Consider the following 16,841-nt stretch of genomic DNA (forward strand, 5'->3'; position numbering starts at 1 on the left):
CTGCTGTTCGTCTTCTTACATGTCACCTTTCATGTGTCCTGAGTCAAACCTATGACTCACAGCCCTTTGTCTCCTGTTTATAATAAACATTGTTACTTTGACAGTCTGCATCTGGGTCTTACCTAGATCCCTAATATTCTGCCTATCGGGATTATTATTCACACATGATATACAGTACATATACAGTTGAAGTCGGAAGTTTACATACACTGAGGTTGGAGTCATTAAAACTCGCTTTTCAACCACTCCATAACTTTCTTGTTGGCAAACTATAGTTTTGGCCAGTAGGTTAGGACATCTACTTTGTGTATAACACAAGTAATTTTCCAACAATTCTTTACAGACAGATTATTTCACTGGTGGGTCAGAAGTTTACATACACTGAGTTGACTGTACCTTTAAACAGCTTGTAAAATTCCAGAAAATGATGTCATGGCTTTAGAAGCTTCTTTTAGGCTAATTGACATAATTTGAGTCAATTAGAGGTGTACCTGTGGGTGTATTTCAAGGCCTACCTTCAATCGCAGTGCCTCTTTGTTTGACATCATGGGAAAATTAAAAGAAATCAGCCAAGACATCAGAAAAAATATTATAGACCTCCACAAGTCTGGTTCATCCTTGGGAGCAATTTCCAAACGCCTGAAGGTACCATGTTCATCTGTACAAACAATAGTACGCAAGTATAAACACCATGGGACCACGCAGCCATCATACCGCTCAGGAAGGAGATGCGTTCTGTCTCCTAGAGATGAACGTACTTTGGTGTGAAAAGTGCAAATCAATCAAAGAATAAAAGCAAAGGACCTTGTGAAGATGCTGGAGGAAACTATATCTATATCCACAGTAAAACGAGTCCTATATCGACATAACCTGAAAGGCCACTCAGAAAGCAAGAATCCACTGCTCCAAAACCGGCAGAAAAAAAACAGACTATGGTTTGCAACTGCACATGGGGACAAAGATCGTACTTTTTGGAGAAATGTCCTCTGTTCTGATGAAACAAAATATAACAGTTTGGCCATAATGACCATCGTTATGTTTGGAGGAAAAAGGGGGAGGCTTGCAAGCCGAAGAACATCATCCCAATCGTGAAGCACGGGGGTGGCAGCATCATGTTGTGGGGATGCTTTGCTGCAGGAGGGTCTGGTGCACTTCACAATGGCATCATGAGGGATATTTTGAAGCAACATCTCAAGACATCAGTCAGGAAGTTAAAGCTTGGTCGCAAATGGGTCTTCCAAATGGACAATGACCCCAAGCATACTTCCAAAGTTGTGGCAAAATGGCTTAAGGACAACAAGTCCAGGTATTGGAGTGGCCATCACAAAGCCCTGACCTCAATCCTATAGAGTATGTGTAGGCAGACATGAAAAAGCGTGTGCGAGCAAGGAGGCCTACAAACCTGAGTCAGTTACACTAGCTCTGTCAGGAGGAATGGGCCAAAATTTAGAGGCCGACCGATTAATCGGAATGGCCGATAAATTAGGGCTGATTTCAAGTTCATAACAATCGGTAATCTGCATTTTTGGATACCGATCATGGCCGATTACATTGCACTCCACGAGGAGACAGTGTGGCAGGCTGACTACCTGTTATGCGAGTGCAGCAAGGACCCAAGGTAAGGTGCTAGCTAGCATTAAATGTATCTTATAAAAACAATCAATCTTAACATAATCACTAGTTAACTACACATGGTTGATGGTATTACTAGTTTATGTAGCTTGTTCTGCGTGGCATATAATCGATGAGGTTCCTGTTAATTTGTCATTGAATCATAGCCTACTTTGCCAAATGGGTGATTTAACAAGCGCATCTGCGAAAAAAGCACTGTCGTTGCACCAATGTGTACCTAACCATAAACATCAATGCCTTTTTTTTTATCTATACATACAAGTACAGTGGGGCAAAAAAGTATTTAGTCAGCCACCAATTGTGCAAGTTCTCCCACTTAAAAAGACGAGAGAGGCCTGTAATTTTCATCATAGGTACACTTCAACCATGACAGACAAAATAAGAAAAAATAATCCAGAAAATCACATTGTAGGATTTTGTATTAATTTATTTGCAAATTATGGTGGAAAATAAGTATTTGCTCAATACCAAAAGTTTATCTCAATACTTTGTTATATACACTTTGTTGGCAATGACAGAGGTCAAACGTTTTCTGTAAGTCTTCACAAGGTTTTCACACACTGTTGCTGGTATTTTGGCCCATTCCTCCATGCAGATCTCCTCTAGAGCAGTGATGTTTTGGGGCTGTTGCAGGGCAACACGGACTTTCAACTCCCTCCAAAGATTTTCTATGGGGTTGAGATCTGGAGACTGGCTAGGCCACTCCAGGACCTTGAAATGCTTCTTACGAAACCACTCCTTCGTTGTCCGGGCGGTGTGTTTGGGATCATTGTCATGCTGAAAGACCCAGCCACGTTTCATCTTCAATGCCCTTGCGGATGGAAGGAGGTTTTCACTCAAAATCTCACGATATATGGCCCCATTCATTCTTTCCTTTACACGGATCAGTCATCCTGGTCCCTTTGCAGAAAAACAGTATTCTCAGTATTCTTTGTCCTCCAAACACGACGAGTTGAGTTTTTACCAAAAAGTTATATTTTGGTTTCATCTGACCATATGACATTCTCCCAATCTTCTTCTGGTTCATCCAAATGCTCTCTAGCAAACTTCAGACGGGCCTGGACATGTACTGGCTTAAGCAGGGGGACACTATAGGATTTGAGTCCCTGGCGGCGTAGTGTGTTACTGATGGTAGGCTTTGTTACTTTGGTCCCAGCTCTCTGCAGTTCATTCACTAGGTCCCCCCGTGTGGTTCTGGGATTTTTGCTCACCGTTCTTGTGATCATTTTGACCCCACGGGGTGAGATCTTGCGTGGAGCCCCGGATTGAGGGAGATTATCAGTGGTCTTGTATGTCTTCCATTTCCTAATAATTGCTCCCACAGTTGATTTCTTCAAACCAAGCTGCTTACCTATTGCAGATTCAGTCTTCCCAGCCTGGTGCAGGTCTACAATTTTGTTTCTGGTGTCCTTTGACAGCTCTTTGGTCTTGGCCATAGTGGAGTTTGGAGTGTGACTGTTTGAGGTTGTGGACAGGTGTATTTTATACTAATAACAAGTTCAAACAGGTGCCCTTAATACAGGTAACGAGTGGAGGACAGAGGAGCCTCTTAATGAAAAAGTTACAGGTCTGTGAGAGCCAGAAATATTGCTTGTTTGTAGGTGACCAAATACTTATTTTCCACCATAATTTGCAAATAAATTCATTAAAAATCCTACAATGTGATTTTCTGGAGAAAACAAATTCTCCTTTTGTCTGTCATAGTTGAAGTGTACCTATGATGAAAATTAAATCATCTTTTAAATCATCTTTTTAAGTGGGAGAACTTGCACAATTGGTGGCTGACTAAATACTTTTTTGCCCCACTGTATATATTTTTAAACCTGCATATTTAGTTCGTATTGCCTACTAACATTAATTTATGATTTAACAAAGCGCATATGCGAAAAAAGCACAATCGTTGCACAAATGTACCTAACCATAAACATCAATGCCTTTCTTAAAATCAATACATAGAAGAATATATTTTTAAACCTGCATATTTAGTTAAAATAAATTCATGTTAGCAGACAATATTAAACTACGGAAATAGTGTCACTTCTCTTGCGTTCATTGCACTTAGAGTCAGGGTATATGCAACAGTTTGGGCCGCCTGGCTCCTTGCGAACTAATTTGCCAGAATTTTACGTAATTATGACACATTGAAGGTTGTGCAATGTAACAGCAATATTTAGACTTATCTATGCCATCCGTTAGATAAAATACAGAACGGTTCCGTATTTCACTGAAAGAATAAACGTTTTGTTTTCAAAATGATAGTTTCCGGATTTGACCATATTAATTACCTAAGGCTCGTATTTCTGTGTGTTATTATATTATAATTAAGTCTATGATTTGATAGAGCAGTCTGAATGAGCGGTGGTAGGCAGCAGCGGGCTCGTAAGCATTTATTCAAACAGCACTTTCCTGCGTTTGCCAGCAGCTCTTCACAATGCTTCAAGCATTGTGCTGTTTATGACTTCAAGCCTATCAACTCCCGAGATTAGGCCGGCAATACTAAAGTACCGATTAGAACATTCAATAGTCAAAGGTATGACATACAAATGGTACAGAGAGAAATAGTCCTATAATAACTACAACCTAAAACTTCTTACCTGGGAATATTGAAGATTCATGTTAAAAGGAACCACCAGCTTTCTATGTTCTCATGTTCTGAGCAAGGAACTTAAACGTTAGCTTTTTTACATGGCACATATTGCACTTTTACTTTCTGCTCCAACACTTTGTTTTTGCATTATTTATGCCAAATTGAACATGTTTCATTATTTATTAAATTGACTAAATTGATTGTATTGATGTATTATATTAAGTTAAAATAAGTGTTCATTCAGTAATGTTGTAATTGTCATTATTATTACAAACATATATATACAAATCGGCCGATTAAATGTTATCGGCTTTTTTTGGTCCTCTAATAATCGGTGTCGGCATTGAAAAATCATAATCGGTCGACGTCTACCAAAATTCAAACTGCTTATTGTGGGAAGCTTGTGGAAGGCTACCTGAAAAGTTTGACCCAAGTTAAACAATTAAAGGCAATGCTACCAAATGCTAATTAAGTGCATGTAAACTTCTGACCCACTGGGAATGTGATAGAAAGAAATAAAAGCTTAAATAAATAATTCTCTCTACTATTATTCTGACATTTCACATTCTTAAAATAAAGTGGTGATCTTAACTGACCTAAGAAAGGGCATTTTTGCTAGGATTAAATGCCAGGAATTGTGAAAAACTGAGTTTAAATGTATTTGGCTAAGGTGTATGTAAACTTCTGACTTCAACTCTACATTTTCACATCCAAATCCTTGCATTTAAGTTGTCCTGATCACACCCAAATTGGGTTTTTATTTGTGCTTCAGGGCAATCCAGGGATTCAGCTGGCTGTTCTAGATGCTCTCCTTCCCCGTCTCACTTCACACACGGTGGGTCAAGAGTACAGCTTGCCAGACAAGTAGATAAATCTTAATCAGCTAACCTGTCAACTACTAAAAAAAGGTTTATTCATCTGGTTTAAATGTTTGTTGCAGGACTATCAACAACTTCACCTAGGCAGTCCCAAAAAAGACAGCGAAACCGCTCTCGTTCTTCCTCCTCTATCGATGTTGTAGTTGGTAAGAAACAATCGTTAAGTAATCAAAAGTGTAGTCCACCTACAGATAAGAAAATGTTTAGATAATGCTTGTGTTTCAGGACCATCCAACAGTTTGGCCATGAGTCGATCCAGCAGACACAGCAGCTCTAGCCCCTCTCATTCTCCATCTTCCCATTTTCGGGATGTAGTTGGTAAGAGACGATTGTTAAGTAATCAAAAGTGTAGTCCACCTACAGACAGAAAAAGGTTTAGATAATGCTTGTGTTTCAGGACCATCCAACAGTTTGGCCATGAGTCGATCCAGCGGACACAGCAGCTCGAACTCCCCCTCTGCCATTTGGTGTACCTGTTTGCTATCTGGACCAAACACAGATTGGGTTTTTAATTTGTGTTTCAGGGCAATTCAGGAATTCAGCTGGCCGTTCCCGATGATCTCCTTCCCCATCTCACTTCACACACAGTGGGTCAAGAGTACAGCTTGGCTTACAAGTCCAGAAATCTTAATCAGGTCAAGTCCTTAAGGTTTATTCATTGGATTTGAATGTTGCAGAATCATCCAGGGCTTCTACTAGCCAGTCCCACCTCCAGAGCAGAGAGCACAGACGTTCTCCATATCCATCCTGTTACTCTACCAGACAAGGTGAACGCAGTTATGAAGTAACTAAAGAGCACACACAGACAACATACACACAACGGGGACACGCTCGCTCATCAGTGCTAGTTTACTTACAATGAGCAGAAATTATACACATCATGTTCCGTCTTGGTAACTGAAGGTTAAAACCATCCTTAAAATATGTATTGTAGTGTGTATGTTTAAGAAAATAGCTTTTTACCTCTGGGTTGACACTGAGTTGGCTTTGAATTTTGCAGATTCATCCAGGGCTTCTACTTGCCAGTCCCAACGGAACCAAGAGCATCGCAGCTCTCACCCTCCCATTCCCTGCGCTAGACCAGAGATGTTGTCCATGAATAATGCCAATAAGTGGATTGTTCCACGAAATGTGTGCCTTTTGATTCTCTCTGCTACTTCATGTATAAATGATGCACCAATTCAAAAAGGCACCTATTTTGTGGAACGACTAAAATGTACTACAAAATTGAAACTTGTGTTAAAGTTAAACACTGAATCCATGAGAATATAGGATATTATTGAAACGTTGAACTATATGTATTATTGCAAGTAAAATGTCACTTTTATTTGCAATCACAATCTTGTCTGTCAGGATCCTCTTGCGTGTGACAACCCCATATTTCTACAGTGTCAACGAAATGTTCTCATTTCAGAAGTGTGTTCTAACTAAAACGGTGGAGATATTGGAGCAGGTGAAATGTGTTGGGATAGCAGAGCCCCAAGACACTTTGAGTTCCATGTCAAGAGAATGGAGACGGAGCAAGACTTTGAGCAACAAGAGAAGCAGCTCCAAATTGTGGATGTACAGAATCTGACGGTGAAATTAAATGTATTTTGACATTTCATTTACACTGTAGATTTAGTCAGCATTTTGCACACTACTAAAGCGATACAATTAGTTAATTCCACTCTTACAAGCAATTGCTCTTACAAGCAATATGTTTTTTTTTTAATTAGTCATACTGAGACAATGCATTACTGCATGACTTCCGGTGTTTGAAACAAATTCTCTTGACACAGATTGCAAGGTTAAGCAAAATTGGTGGTAAGGACAAAGGACTGTGCCAACAAGGTCATGGACAGGTATGTCATATCTCTAGAATGGATCCAGTAAGAAAGTCATTTTAAAGGTATCATTAGTGATATAAACTGTCTCCAACAAAGACAGTAAACCAAAAAGCCGTATCTCCTCAGCAGTTTGAAAGTGTTCAATTCACATAGTACATCCTGTGTGCTTGACGTTCAGGCTCTTTACCAATGGCCTGATGTCCTTGTTCAACTTCAACGGCCATCACGCAAAGTGGTGATTAGGAAACACAACTGTGTACTCGGTTGTCAACGGTATCTACAAACATGTCATTATTCTGTGGTATATTTTGTATTAATAACTGGATGGTTTGAGCCCTGAAAGCTGATTGGCTAACAGCCATGGTATATTTAAGCAATAATGCATGAGAGTCCATGTGTTATGATTATAATTTTATCAGGGCTGTGAGTGTCATAGCCATAAAAGCAAAGTCCTCTGGGTTTTGTGTTACCGTAACCAGACAATACATGGCTACAGTCTGTATACAGGCACGCTGAGTTGCGTTGTGCAAAAGGAAAGTCTTTACTACACCCACCCATTGCTTAAAGGGCCACTAACATCACACAATCAAAATGACCTGCTCTGTCTGTTTTAATAGGCTAGATTCTTATTTTGTCTTCTAAACCAATTATTAATTTTCATGGTGGTAATTTGTGTGGTCCCTTTTTTAAAAGAATGGTTTTAGGAGCTTGGCAATTTTGAATGAGGCGATCATGTGACCTTAATGGCCTTTTAACCTATGTTAATGTTCTATGCTCATGTTCTAAAAATGTATAATGATCCGCCCAACGTGACATTTTCTCAAATTCTGTAAAAAAAAAAATGTTTTGCTATGATGTAGCCCTAATAAATACTTTACCATATTTTTTTCTCATTAGAGCAGATTCTCTAGTATGTCATTGTGCTGGTTTTGTTTAGCTTTCTGGCCTGTTATCAATTAGACCTTATTATTACTTAATTTCATCACACAGCCTACTAGTCATGCATTTAAATGCAGTCAAGCATTCTCTTGAATAATTAGCCTACAGTATACAATGGCCTTAATAATAATAATAAAGGCTTTATCATTTTTTAAATTAGTACAGATCAACTCTCTGTTACACCTATACATTATTTTGTGTTTGTTTTCACTGTACCAAGCAATCAGAAAAAAATATATAGTAGCCTACAGTACTTGTTTGGCTCATGCCAAGCTCAAGTCAAATGTCTTCCATACGTCTGACATTTCCTTTGTCTCCTGAGCAACCAGTCGGCTAAACATTCCCCCATTTCAAGTTGATTTTTTAAAAACTTGTGGTCTCCTGACAAATATATTAGGCTACAGTGTTCAGAGTTTACCAATGAATGTGAGTATAATAGTCTGTTAGGGAGGAGGGAAAGAGACACCTTGCGCCATTCAAACAGGCTCTCGTCTTTTCTACACTGTGTGCATGTTTGAGCCCGGCCCTAATCAATTGTCTGCTCCTGAGAAGGACAACTTTAACCAAACCTATCTTGTAAATTGCTTTTTGTCTTTGATAGACATGGAAAACCAAACACATTTATCCACATTTACCAACAAATTATTCTGAATAAATGTAATAAATTATCATTATTACTGCACATCACAAAATAGCCGCCATTGGTTAGTGATAAATCGGTGGTTTGAGCCCTGAATGCTGATTAAAGTGCCGTGGGGAACCTGTAAGATGCTCCATACCCATTAGTCTTTTCTATAACTCACTGTGTTTATTTTGTTGTTACAGCTGCAGTCAAGAAATGGAACAGCAAGGCCACTGCCCATGATGTTCAGAGAGCTGTGACAGACTACCTCAAGCATGCTCCTGGTAGAGCCAGGGGTGGTGGTTTCCACGTCACCACCACACAGGGCCGTTGCTAATGCAACAAAATATGTCTATCATTTTGACTGATAATTATTCAAGGAATATAATTAATTACATTCATTTGAACTTAACTGCATTTGGTCTGTTATCACTGCACTAGATAGTGTTCTTTGACCGAATGTTTTGTGAAAATACTGGAGTAATGTAGTGAGTAGTGCGATTGTTAATTTAAAAAAAGTAAAAGGCCATGTTTTGGTTGCTGCATCCATGTGTACAGGCTACAAGTTCATACTTTTCAACGACATGAAAAATACGTATTTTCAACAATGTATCTGGCTGATAATGAGTCTGTAACCGGCTGATTTGACAACAGCCAGCGCTAATAGAAAAAACTGCCACAGTAAGCCATTGACCCATCTAAAAATGTTTTGACGGGGGTATTCTATTCAGATTATGTCCCGGATCACTGTGTTGACCCAGGGGTGTGCTTATCCTTAGGCCTACTGATGATAGATATACTTGATCTGGTGTCTGCAAAACTCAGACAGGCAGCGGCACGAAGGGGAGATTCAGTCATGACACATTGTCTACTAGCGTGTTCAAAAGACAAGAGGAAAACAAAGTAGCCAATGATTGCATTGGAAATGGCAACTTTCACACTTCCATCAAGACACAGCTGATATGGGATCATGCAAAAGAACAGAGGTGCTTCAGGGAATTATGGTCATGTGATGGGTAAGCTTGCCTGAGAGGTCCCAGAGAGAAATGCTAAGCTTCTACCCAGGTTTTTTACCCAAAAAGTAATTGAGACTAATAACTGCCAATAATAGCGTAGTCCTTTTAGGAAGGAATGGATGGGGCCGGGGGCATTAGTAGAGAGGAGAACCATTGGATTTGATTCCAGAGACCTGTGTGTGCAATATTAAGAGTTGATGCTGCAGTTTAATCTATGTGTTCAATCTCAGCAAAACCTCACCATGACCAGCTCTCACTCACTCTGTTGGGAGACGTAGGGATTTTGAGCTGGTTGACATTTACACGAACAGCCCTATTCCCACTACGAGATATAAAGGAGAGTCTGGGGAGCGGTGTGGCGAAAGATAACTTTTACTTTTCAATTCACATTACATCCTTGCCTTACCTTTCGTTGAGAATGGCAATGTGATAATTGAGCGTAAATATCACAGTAGCCACAAGCCAGTAACCCCAAACTATTCAATAATAGCTTTTCTTCCAAAACATATTAGACTTTTGAATAATGCAACCAAACCATATTACACTCTTGAATAATGCAACAGTTCACAAGCATGTGTGTGCAGATAATTAAAGGGTTTATTGTAGGCTACACTCAATACATTTGAGCTTCAAGACGAAAGCACAGAGATACTATAAATGAACAATTAGCCCTCTGATACGACTATAAAAGTAAAGTAGGCCTACCTTACAACAAACCAGGCTTCATTTTTTTAATCAATATCGTGCAAATCATTAGATGTGGTAAAAGCAAATTGCGGCTGAAAACGTGGGTCATTTTTACCCACAGCCATGATGTATTAACTGACTTATGAGGTCTTTCTATTGGAAAATGTTGTTTCTTGTTTTCCCCAGAGTAGGATAGAAAACAGCACTTGAATCAGACTATTATTTTAGGGATACTATGGTTGGTGCATGTGGCTTTGTCTTAATGTGTATTCTTTTTTTTCTTTTTTCTTTTTAAATCATGTGCTGGTCATCATTGTGTGTTCTGTCATTGTAAATCATTGATGATGCATGCTGTGATTTCCCAAATTGGGATAAATAATATAATACTCTACTCTATTCTATAAGTGAATTCCCCATGACGAGCAGTTTTACATGGACGCCCATACCCGCCACCAAAATTAATTTGTCAACATGCACAATTAGTCTGGGTTTCAGTCTGATCAACTGTAGCCTACAGATAACAACCAAAGCTGCAGGTAGCCTAGAGAAACCTATGCGCTCTGATCCCATCTAGGCCTGGCCAGGAAAATGTAAAGTAATGCAGAGTGCATTCGGAAAGTATTAAGACCTTTACAGCCTTATTCTAAAATGTATCAAATATATTTTCACTCATTAACCTACACACAATACCCCATAATGACAAAGCAAAAACTGGTTTCTAGAAATGTTTGCATTTCTTATTTACATAACTGTTCAGACCCTTTGCTATGAGACTCAAAATTGAGCTCAGGTGCATTCTGTTTCCCATTGATCATCCTTGAGATGTTTCTACAACTTGATTAGAGTCCACCTGTGGTAAATTCAATTGATTAGACGTGATTTGGAAAGAAACAAACCTGTCTATATAAGATCCCACAGTTGTCAGAGCAAAAACCAAGCATTGAGATCGGAGGAATTGTCCGTAGAGCTCTGAGACAGGACTTTGTTGAGGCACAGATCTGGGGAAGGGTTCCAAAATATTTCTGCAGCATTGAAGGTCCCCAAGAACACAGTGGCCTCCATCATTCTTAAATGGAAGACGTTTGGAACCACCAAGACTCTTCCTAGAGCTGGCTGCCCGGCCAAACTGAGCAATCACGGGGTGAACGGTCTTGGTCAGGGAGGTGACCAAGAACCCGATGGTCACTCTGACAGAGATCCAGAGTTCCTCTGTGGAGATCGGAGAACCTTCCAGAAGGACAACCATCTCTGCGGAACTCCACCAATCAGGCATTATGGTAGAGTGACCAGATGGAAGCCACTCCTCAGTAAAAGGCACATGACAGCCCGCTTGAAGTTTGCCAAAAGGCACCTAAAGGACTATCACACCATGAGAAACAAGATTCTCTGGTCTGATTAAACCAAGATTGAACTCTTTGGTCTGAATACCAAGCGTCACGTCTGGAGGAAACCTGGCACCATCCCTACAGTGAAGCATGGTAGAGGCAGCATCATGCTGTGGGATGTTTTTCAGAGACCTGAAAATAGCTGTGCAGTGACACTCCCCATCCAACCTGATATAGCTTGAGAGGATCTGCAGAGAAGAATGGGAGAAACTTCCCAAATACAGGTGTGCCAAGCTTGTAGTGTCATACCCAAGAAGCCTCAATGCTGTAATCGCTGCTGAAGGTGCTTCAACAAAATACTGAGTAAAGGGCCTGAATACTTATGGAAATGTGTTTTTTCAGTTTTGTATTTTTTTTAAAAATCAAATCAAATTTATTTATATAGCCCTTCGTACATCAGCTGATATCTCAAAGTGCTGTACAGAAACCCAGCCTAAAACCCCAAACAGCAAGCAAGCAATGCAGGTGTAGAAGCAGGATAGGATATGATGTAATGTTTCCATCCTCCCTAGGGCCAGAAGTTTTTCCAGGAGTTTTTTAAAAACCATATTACCTGATTAGACAAATAATCTGGTCCCATCATAGCCCATATAAAACCATTGATTTATTACAATGTCATACACTACAACTAGGGTTCAGAGTTGGTTAGGTTAGCCTAGTACAAGATCAGGAAAAACTCTGGGCCCCAGGCAAACAATTTCACCCCCACCACTGTTTGGCCTGTGGTGCCACCTCTGAATTCACCACTCAATTTTCCCAATGACAAAACATATCCTATTTTTCATATCCTATATCTATCTACATTTGACATGTTTCTGATGGTGGGGCTAGGGATGGCCATTCATAGTTTTACTTGTGTCAGTACAGCTGGCAGCTGCTGCAACAATTTCAGACTGTAACAGTCTGTTACTGCAATTTCAGGTAAAAACTAAATAAAACAAGTCTCAAATATTACAAAAATGTCTATACAATTCAGCTTTTCAAAAAACATTTCTCTGTTATTACCATTTATACTGTAGTAGTGTTGGCACAGCGTTACAATTCTGTTTACACTGCTATGCTTCAAGGGGGGCAACTGTGGGCGAGTGTCGTGCACTACCTCCAGAGGTAGCGGTCAAGATGTAGCAAATACTCAACTTTACACTTTAGATTTGTTTTCGAAAAGTGTAGTAAGTGGATGAAAAGGCATCAGCACGTAGTTGAACAAAATGAGAATAGAGAAGAAAATGGTTTACTTGGCACTCACAGTCAACGGCAAGCCTAGCAGTATCCGACAAGACAATTGAGGATAAGTGAGACTTGTTTTGCTCTCACTTTGAGAAATGACAGTCTACAACAGTGCTATTTCCAAATGTGTCAAAGCTTCAAACCAAATAGTTAGTTGTAGGCCTATTGTGGTCTCATGATACAGCTGATACAGTCCCAGGGTTGGCTGTTTTTATTGTAGAGATTAAACAAATGCTTAACCCATCTAGATCAATAACTTTCAGCAGTTCAATGATAATCACTTATCTCCCTTTTTTTAGATCAATGTGGCATTGTATCTAAATTTAGCTCAGATAGGTAGAGTCCCATATTATATGAAACACTTTACAGATGGAATTTTGTTCACAAAATGTCAGGCAGAATGAGACATAATGTATGTCTTTGACAGCGAGTTAGTTGATATTTTGTTCCAATGCTAAAGCAGAGTTGGCTGGTCTCAATTGGCTGGTTGTGGAGATGCTGTGTATGCCTACACTGTGGTAGTAGGTTGGCCAGATATTGGTCCCATGATGTAATGTTGCAAAATTGGGGTTGTGCCTATTGTATCAATTTAGGAGAATAAACCATGTGATGCAGTACTTTTTCAAACCTTTAAACTTTAACATAATCAAGCTGATCATCATAATGTGTCTTCAATTACCTTTTGCAGAAAGGAGCAGTCTGACCAGGTTTAAAGGTTAAACTGTCCAGTCTCCAATATTATGTAGGCTAATCTCCTTAACTACATTCCATGGGGGTATCAAATGCATTGACCAGCGTGCGTGGTCCTTTATAACTATCCTATAATCCTAATTTAGTCAAGCTATAGGGAACATGTGGAAGTTCCAAAGGACAGCCCTGCGTAATTAATGTGCTCACATATCTGAGAGAATGGGAAGGAGGGGGAGTGAGGTTTTGAGCACATCCAAGTCACAAATATGCCTATCCCTGGTTGTCACAGGAAACAACTGGGCGCACGACTCTAATGTACAGCACTCGACCCCTCAACAGGTACCTGCTTCAATAATAGGCTATAAGAGTAACACCGGATTTTGATACAAGAACAGGCAGGTAGTCTATACCGACAATATTATATTCCATTTCTCCAATGTTGGTATAACACATTGTTGGCAGATGAGCAGGTGGATTTGCATTGCAGAGTAATGATGGATCTAGCCTAATGCGTTTTACCTAATAGTCAACGGGAGTACTCATGATGGCACAACCCAGTAGCGCACCACCACAACCAGCGCTCGCTGATGCGCACACTTACCCCAATTTTGATCTAACTCGAAATAATGTGATACTATAGCCCTGAGCTTCACATGATAAAGAGAAGTCAATACCGTTCCTATCTACTACGCAGGACAGACATATCCACTCACATTGACAGTTTACCAGCTGTAATAGTTCTGGAACAGCCATTGCGCCATGGCCAGTGCATGTGTGCCCATGTAGCCCACTCCACTGAATCCTCTATCGATGTTACTGGGGTGGTTATTCATGCACGTGTAGCACTGTCTCGTTATAACAGTTCAACAGTAGTGGTAGCCTAATACTACACTATCACTTTCCATTCATAATTTAACGAAATACACCGAAATTTCCCCCCGATGCAAAACTGGGCAAACGGCAGCCCTGAGCCTGAACCTGTTAAAGAAACATGTCGAATAATGTATAATATAGATATAGATCTTTTTTTAACGAAATCATTCTCACACAACCTCTGTCCTGGTGATCATACGTTCAGTTGACCCTTTCTAATTGAAATCAGTTTTTAACACTTGCATAATTCAATACTGCACTTTAAAAAAATACACCACAAACGCAATTTGGCCTACAATATAGGCTACCAATTTATAGGCTGTCCCATATCTATTCCGAGGGACATTCACAGACCACAACTGATGAGATCCGAGTTTCAGGCAAATTCTGCCCGTAATTGTCTTCGTTCTCAGGTGAATCATATCAATAGATCCTGTATCAATTGGCCTATCAATTGATCCAACCATCAATGGCACACATAACTCGTAACATTTTCATTCATTTCAACATTTTCAGCAACATTTTACAACTTCGTTACCAAATCTCACTCCTTCGGTTCTCATCCAACGCACATGCCCTTTTCTCTGTCTCACAACGGACCCATCAATAATATAAATTACTAAAAACGTACCTGATATACAGATGATGAAATTGGCGTGAAGAATAATAAATAGTTCCCATATAATATCCATTCTCTGTCTTCATGCCAGGTGCATTACGCTCGGTAAAAACAGGGGTAGCCTATCAGTTGCCGATGTCGATTCCTCCCCGTCTGTAGCCCGCTGCACACCTTCCAAGAGGTATTTTCCACGCCAGACTCATAGCAAGATCTATCTCCAAGTCATGACGCCACACTCTCCCACAAAACAACAATCCCAGATGACAGAACCACTGAACTTTAGACCCAAATATAGAACCAAAGGTAGAATCCTGGAAGCAAAAGTCAGTTGGTAGGCATTTCATACAGTAGTAGAGTTCCTATGTGCCCCGCCAAGACCGTCCAAAAATGCACTCCTTCTTGCGTCAGTTGCGATTTTGAAATGATGAGTTTCAGTCATTCCGTGTAAACACAACCGTGTTCGGAGTATCGTCTTCGTTATCCTGGAACGAGAGACAGTTAAATTTAGGTTATTCCTCTGTCTGATCTATAACTATCTTAAAAATATCTGCTTAACTCCATAACTATGAATGGTAAAAAAAACTACCATTGACAGCGTATGGACAGGAGAGCAGGGGAGACTGTGCGTTCATCTGCAAGGGGGCGTGCTTCGCTAATTTTCTCTGTTCAACCGGAGGATTAAACTGTCACGCATCTCACGCGGACATACACATGTGTTTCTACACACTAGATTTCATGAAAACTTTACGAACGCTCATAATCTATTCGAATGTTTGATAACATCTTCAAGAATATAATCACTAATACTTCAAACATCAATCCCTGCACTACGATCAAGCTTGAGCCATCAGCACACAGAGGTACCCCCCCCCCCCCCTTATCAACGCAGTCCGGTGCCCACTCACAGGTCCCGCCAAGCAACACACTGACGCAGTTCACAACACCTACACTGTAGCTATGAAAATAACCATCTACAGGCTACATTTAGCCTACATCCTATACACAAATACCAAGAGTGAGGGATACCTACCGTTCTTGAGAAAAATGTAAAATCAAAATACTGTTATCCTAATGTAAAATAAAGAATCTGACTGATGCTATCGAGTCCCCAAAAACTTATACACGGGGTTTAAAAGTGAGTATAATTGTTGATTTTGTCCTTTTTTTATCCCGAGCTGAAAAATTGTGACGGTAGTCTTCTGGCACGCGAGTACCAGGCTATGCCACGAGCCCAGGGAGAGAGCTTCCAGATTAGCGGACGTCAGAAAATGATGCGCAGGCACGTGTGGTGCTCCATGCGCGCGCACGCGGACACAGGTGGATGGGAGACTGTGGCCCAGCCCTCGTGGTAAGGGCAGAAGCTGGTTTGAGAGAAAGAGAGAGCGAGAGAGAGCGGGGGGCAATAGCATTGCTACCTGTGTCATTAACATTATTTCATTATTGTTCTCAATTAATGCACCACACAACCAAGAAACAAAGCATACCGACTTCAGTCACTTAAATATCATTGTTTGCGGTTTTAATACCACAATAAATGTACTACGTCAATCTCGACAAAACAGAAAATACATCCCCTTCTACTTTGTGGGCCTACCCAGTATTGAAGGCTTGACTTGACAATCTCTGAATGTCATTCAACTTTTTGGTGTTTTGTAACACTCGTGGCATAAAGTCTGTGGGTAAATACGTAGTGCATATAAAAATAACTTCGGCAGTTAAATTCCCATGTACCGAATACAAAACACAAGTTACATTTATTTCCGTCAGATTTTAAACTCTAGGCTTACTGATGGTTTGCTAACATTTTATTTGCATAAGTATAGCAAATGTACCCACTCTGGTATTGGCATGTGCGCT

General features: G+C 40.2%; 1 protein-coding gene across 4 annotated transcripts in view; it reads right to left on the bottom strand.

Moving 5' to 3' along the window:
* The window catches only part of LOC110498737 (carbonic anhydrase-related protein 10), a 318,800-nt gene extending 302,509 nt beyond the window's left edge, over positions 1–16,291 (bottom strand). Inside the window, exons 1-2 of one of the 4 annotated variants that reach the window (XM_036955731.2) lie at positions 16,015–16,291; positions 14,997–15,466 (exon numbers count right to left, since the gene is read on the bottom strand). In XM_036955731.2, the coding sequence (XP_036811626.1) occupies positions 14,997–15,057 (61 nt within the window). In that variant the 5' untranslated portion in view covers positions 15,058–15,466; positions 16,015–16,291. The remainder of the gene's footprint in view (positions 1–14,996; positions 15,467–16,014) is intronic. The other 3 variants (XM_036955730.2, XM_036955728.2, XM_036955729.2) reach the window with 3 other exon arrangements.
* Positions 16,292–16,841: the final 550 nt, after the last annotated feature.

This window comes from Oncorhynchus mykiss, chromosome 20, assembly GCF_057628025.1.
Source record: "Oncorhynchus mykiss isolate SJ-2025 chromosome 20, ASM5762802v1, whole genome shotgun sequence".
NCBI lineage: Eukaryota > Metazoa > Chordata > Actinopteri > Salmoniformes > Salmonidae > Oncorhynchus > Oncorhynchus mykiss.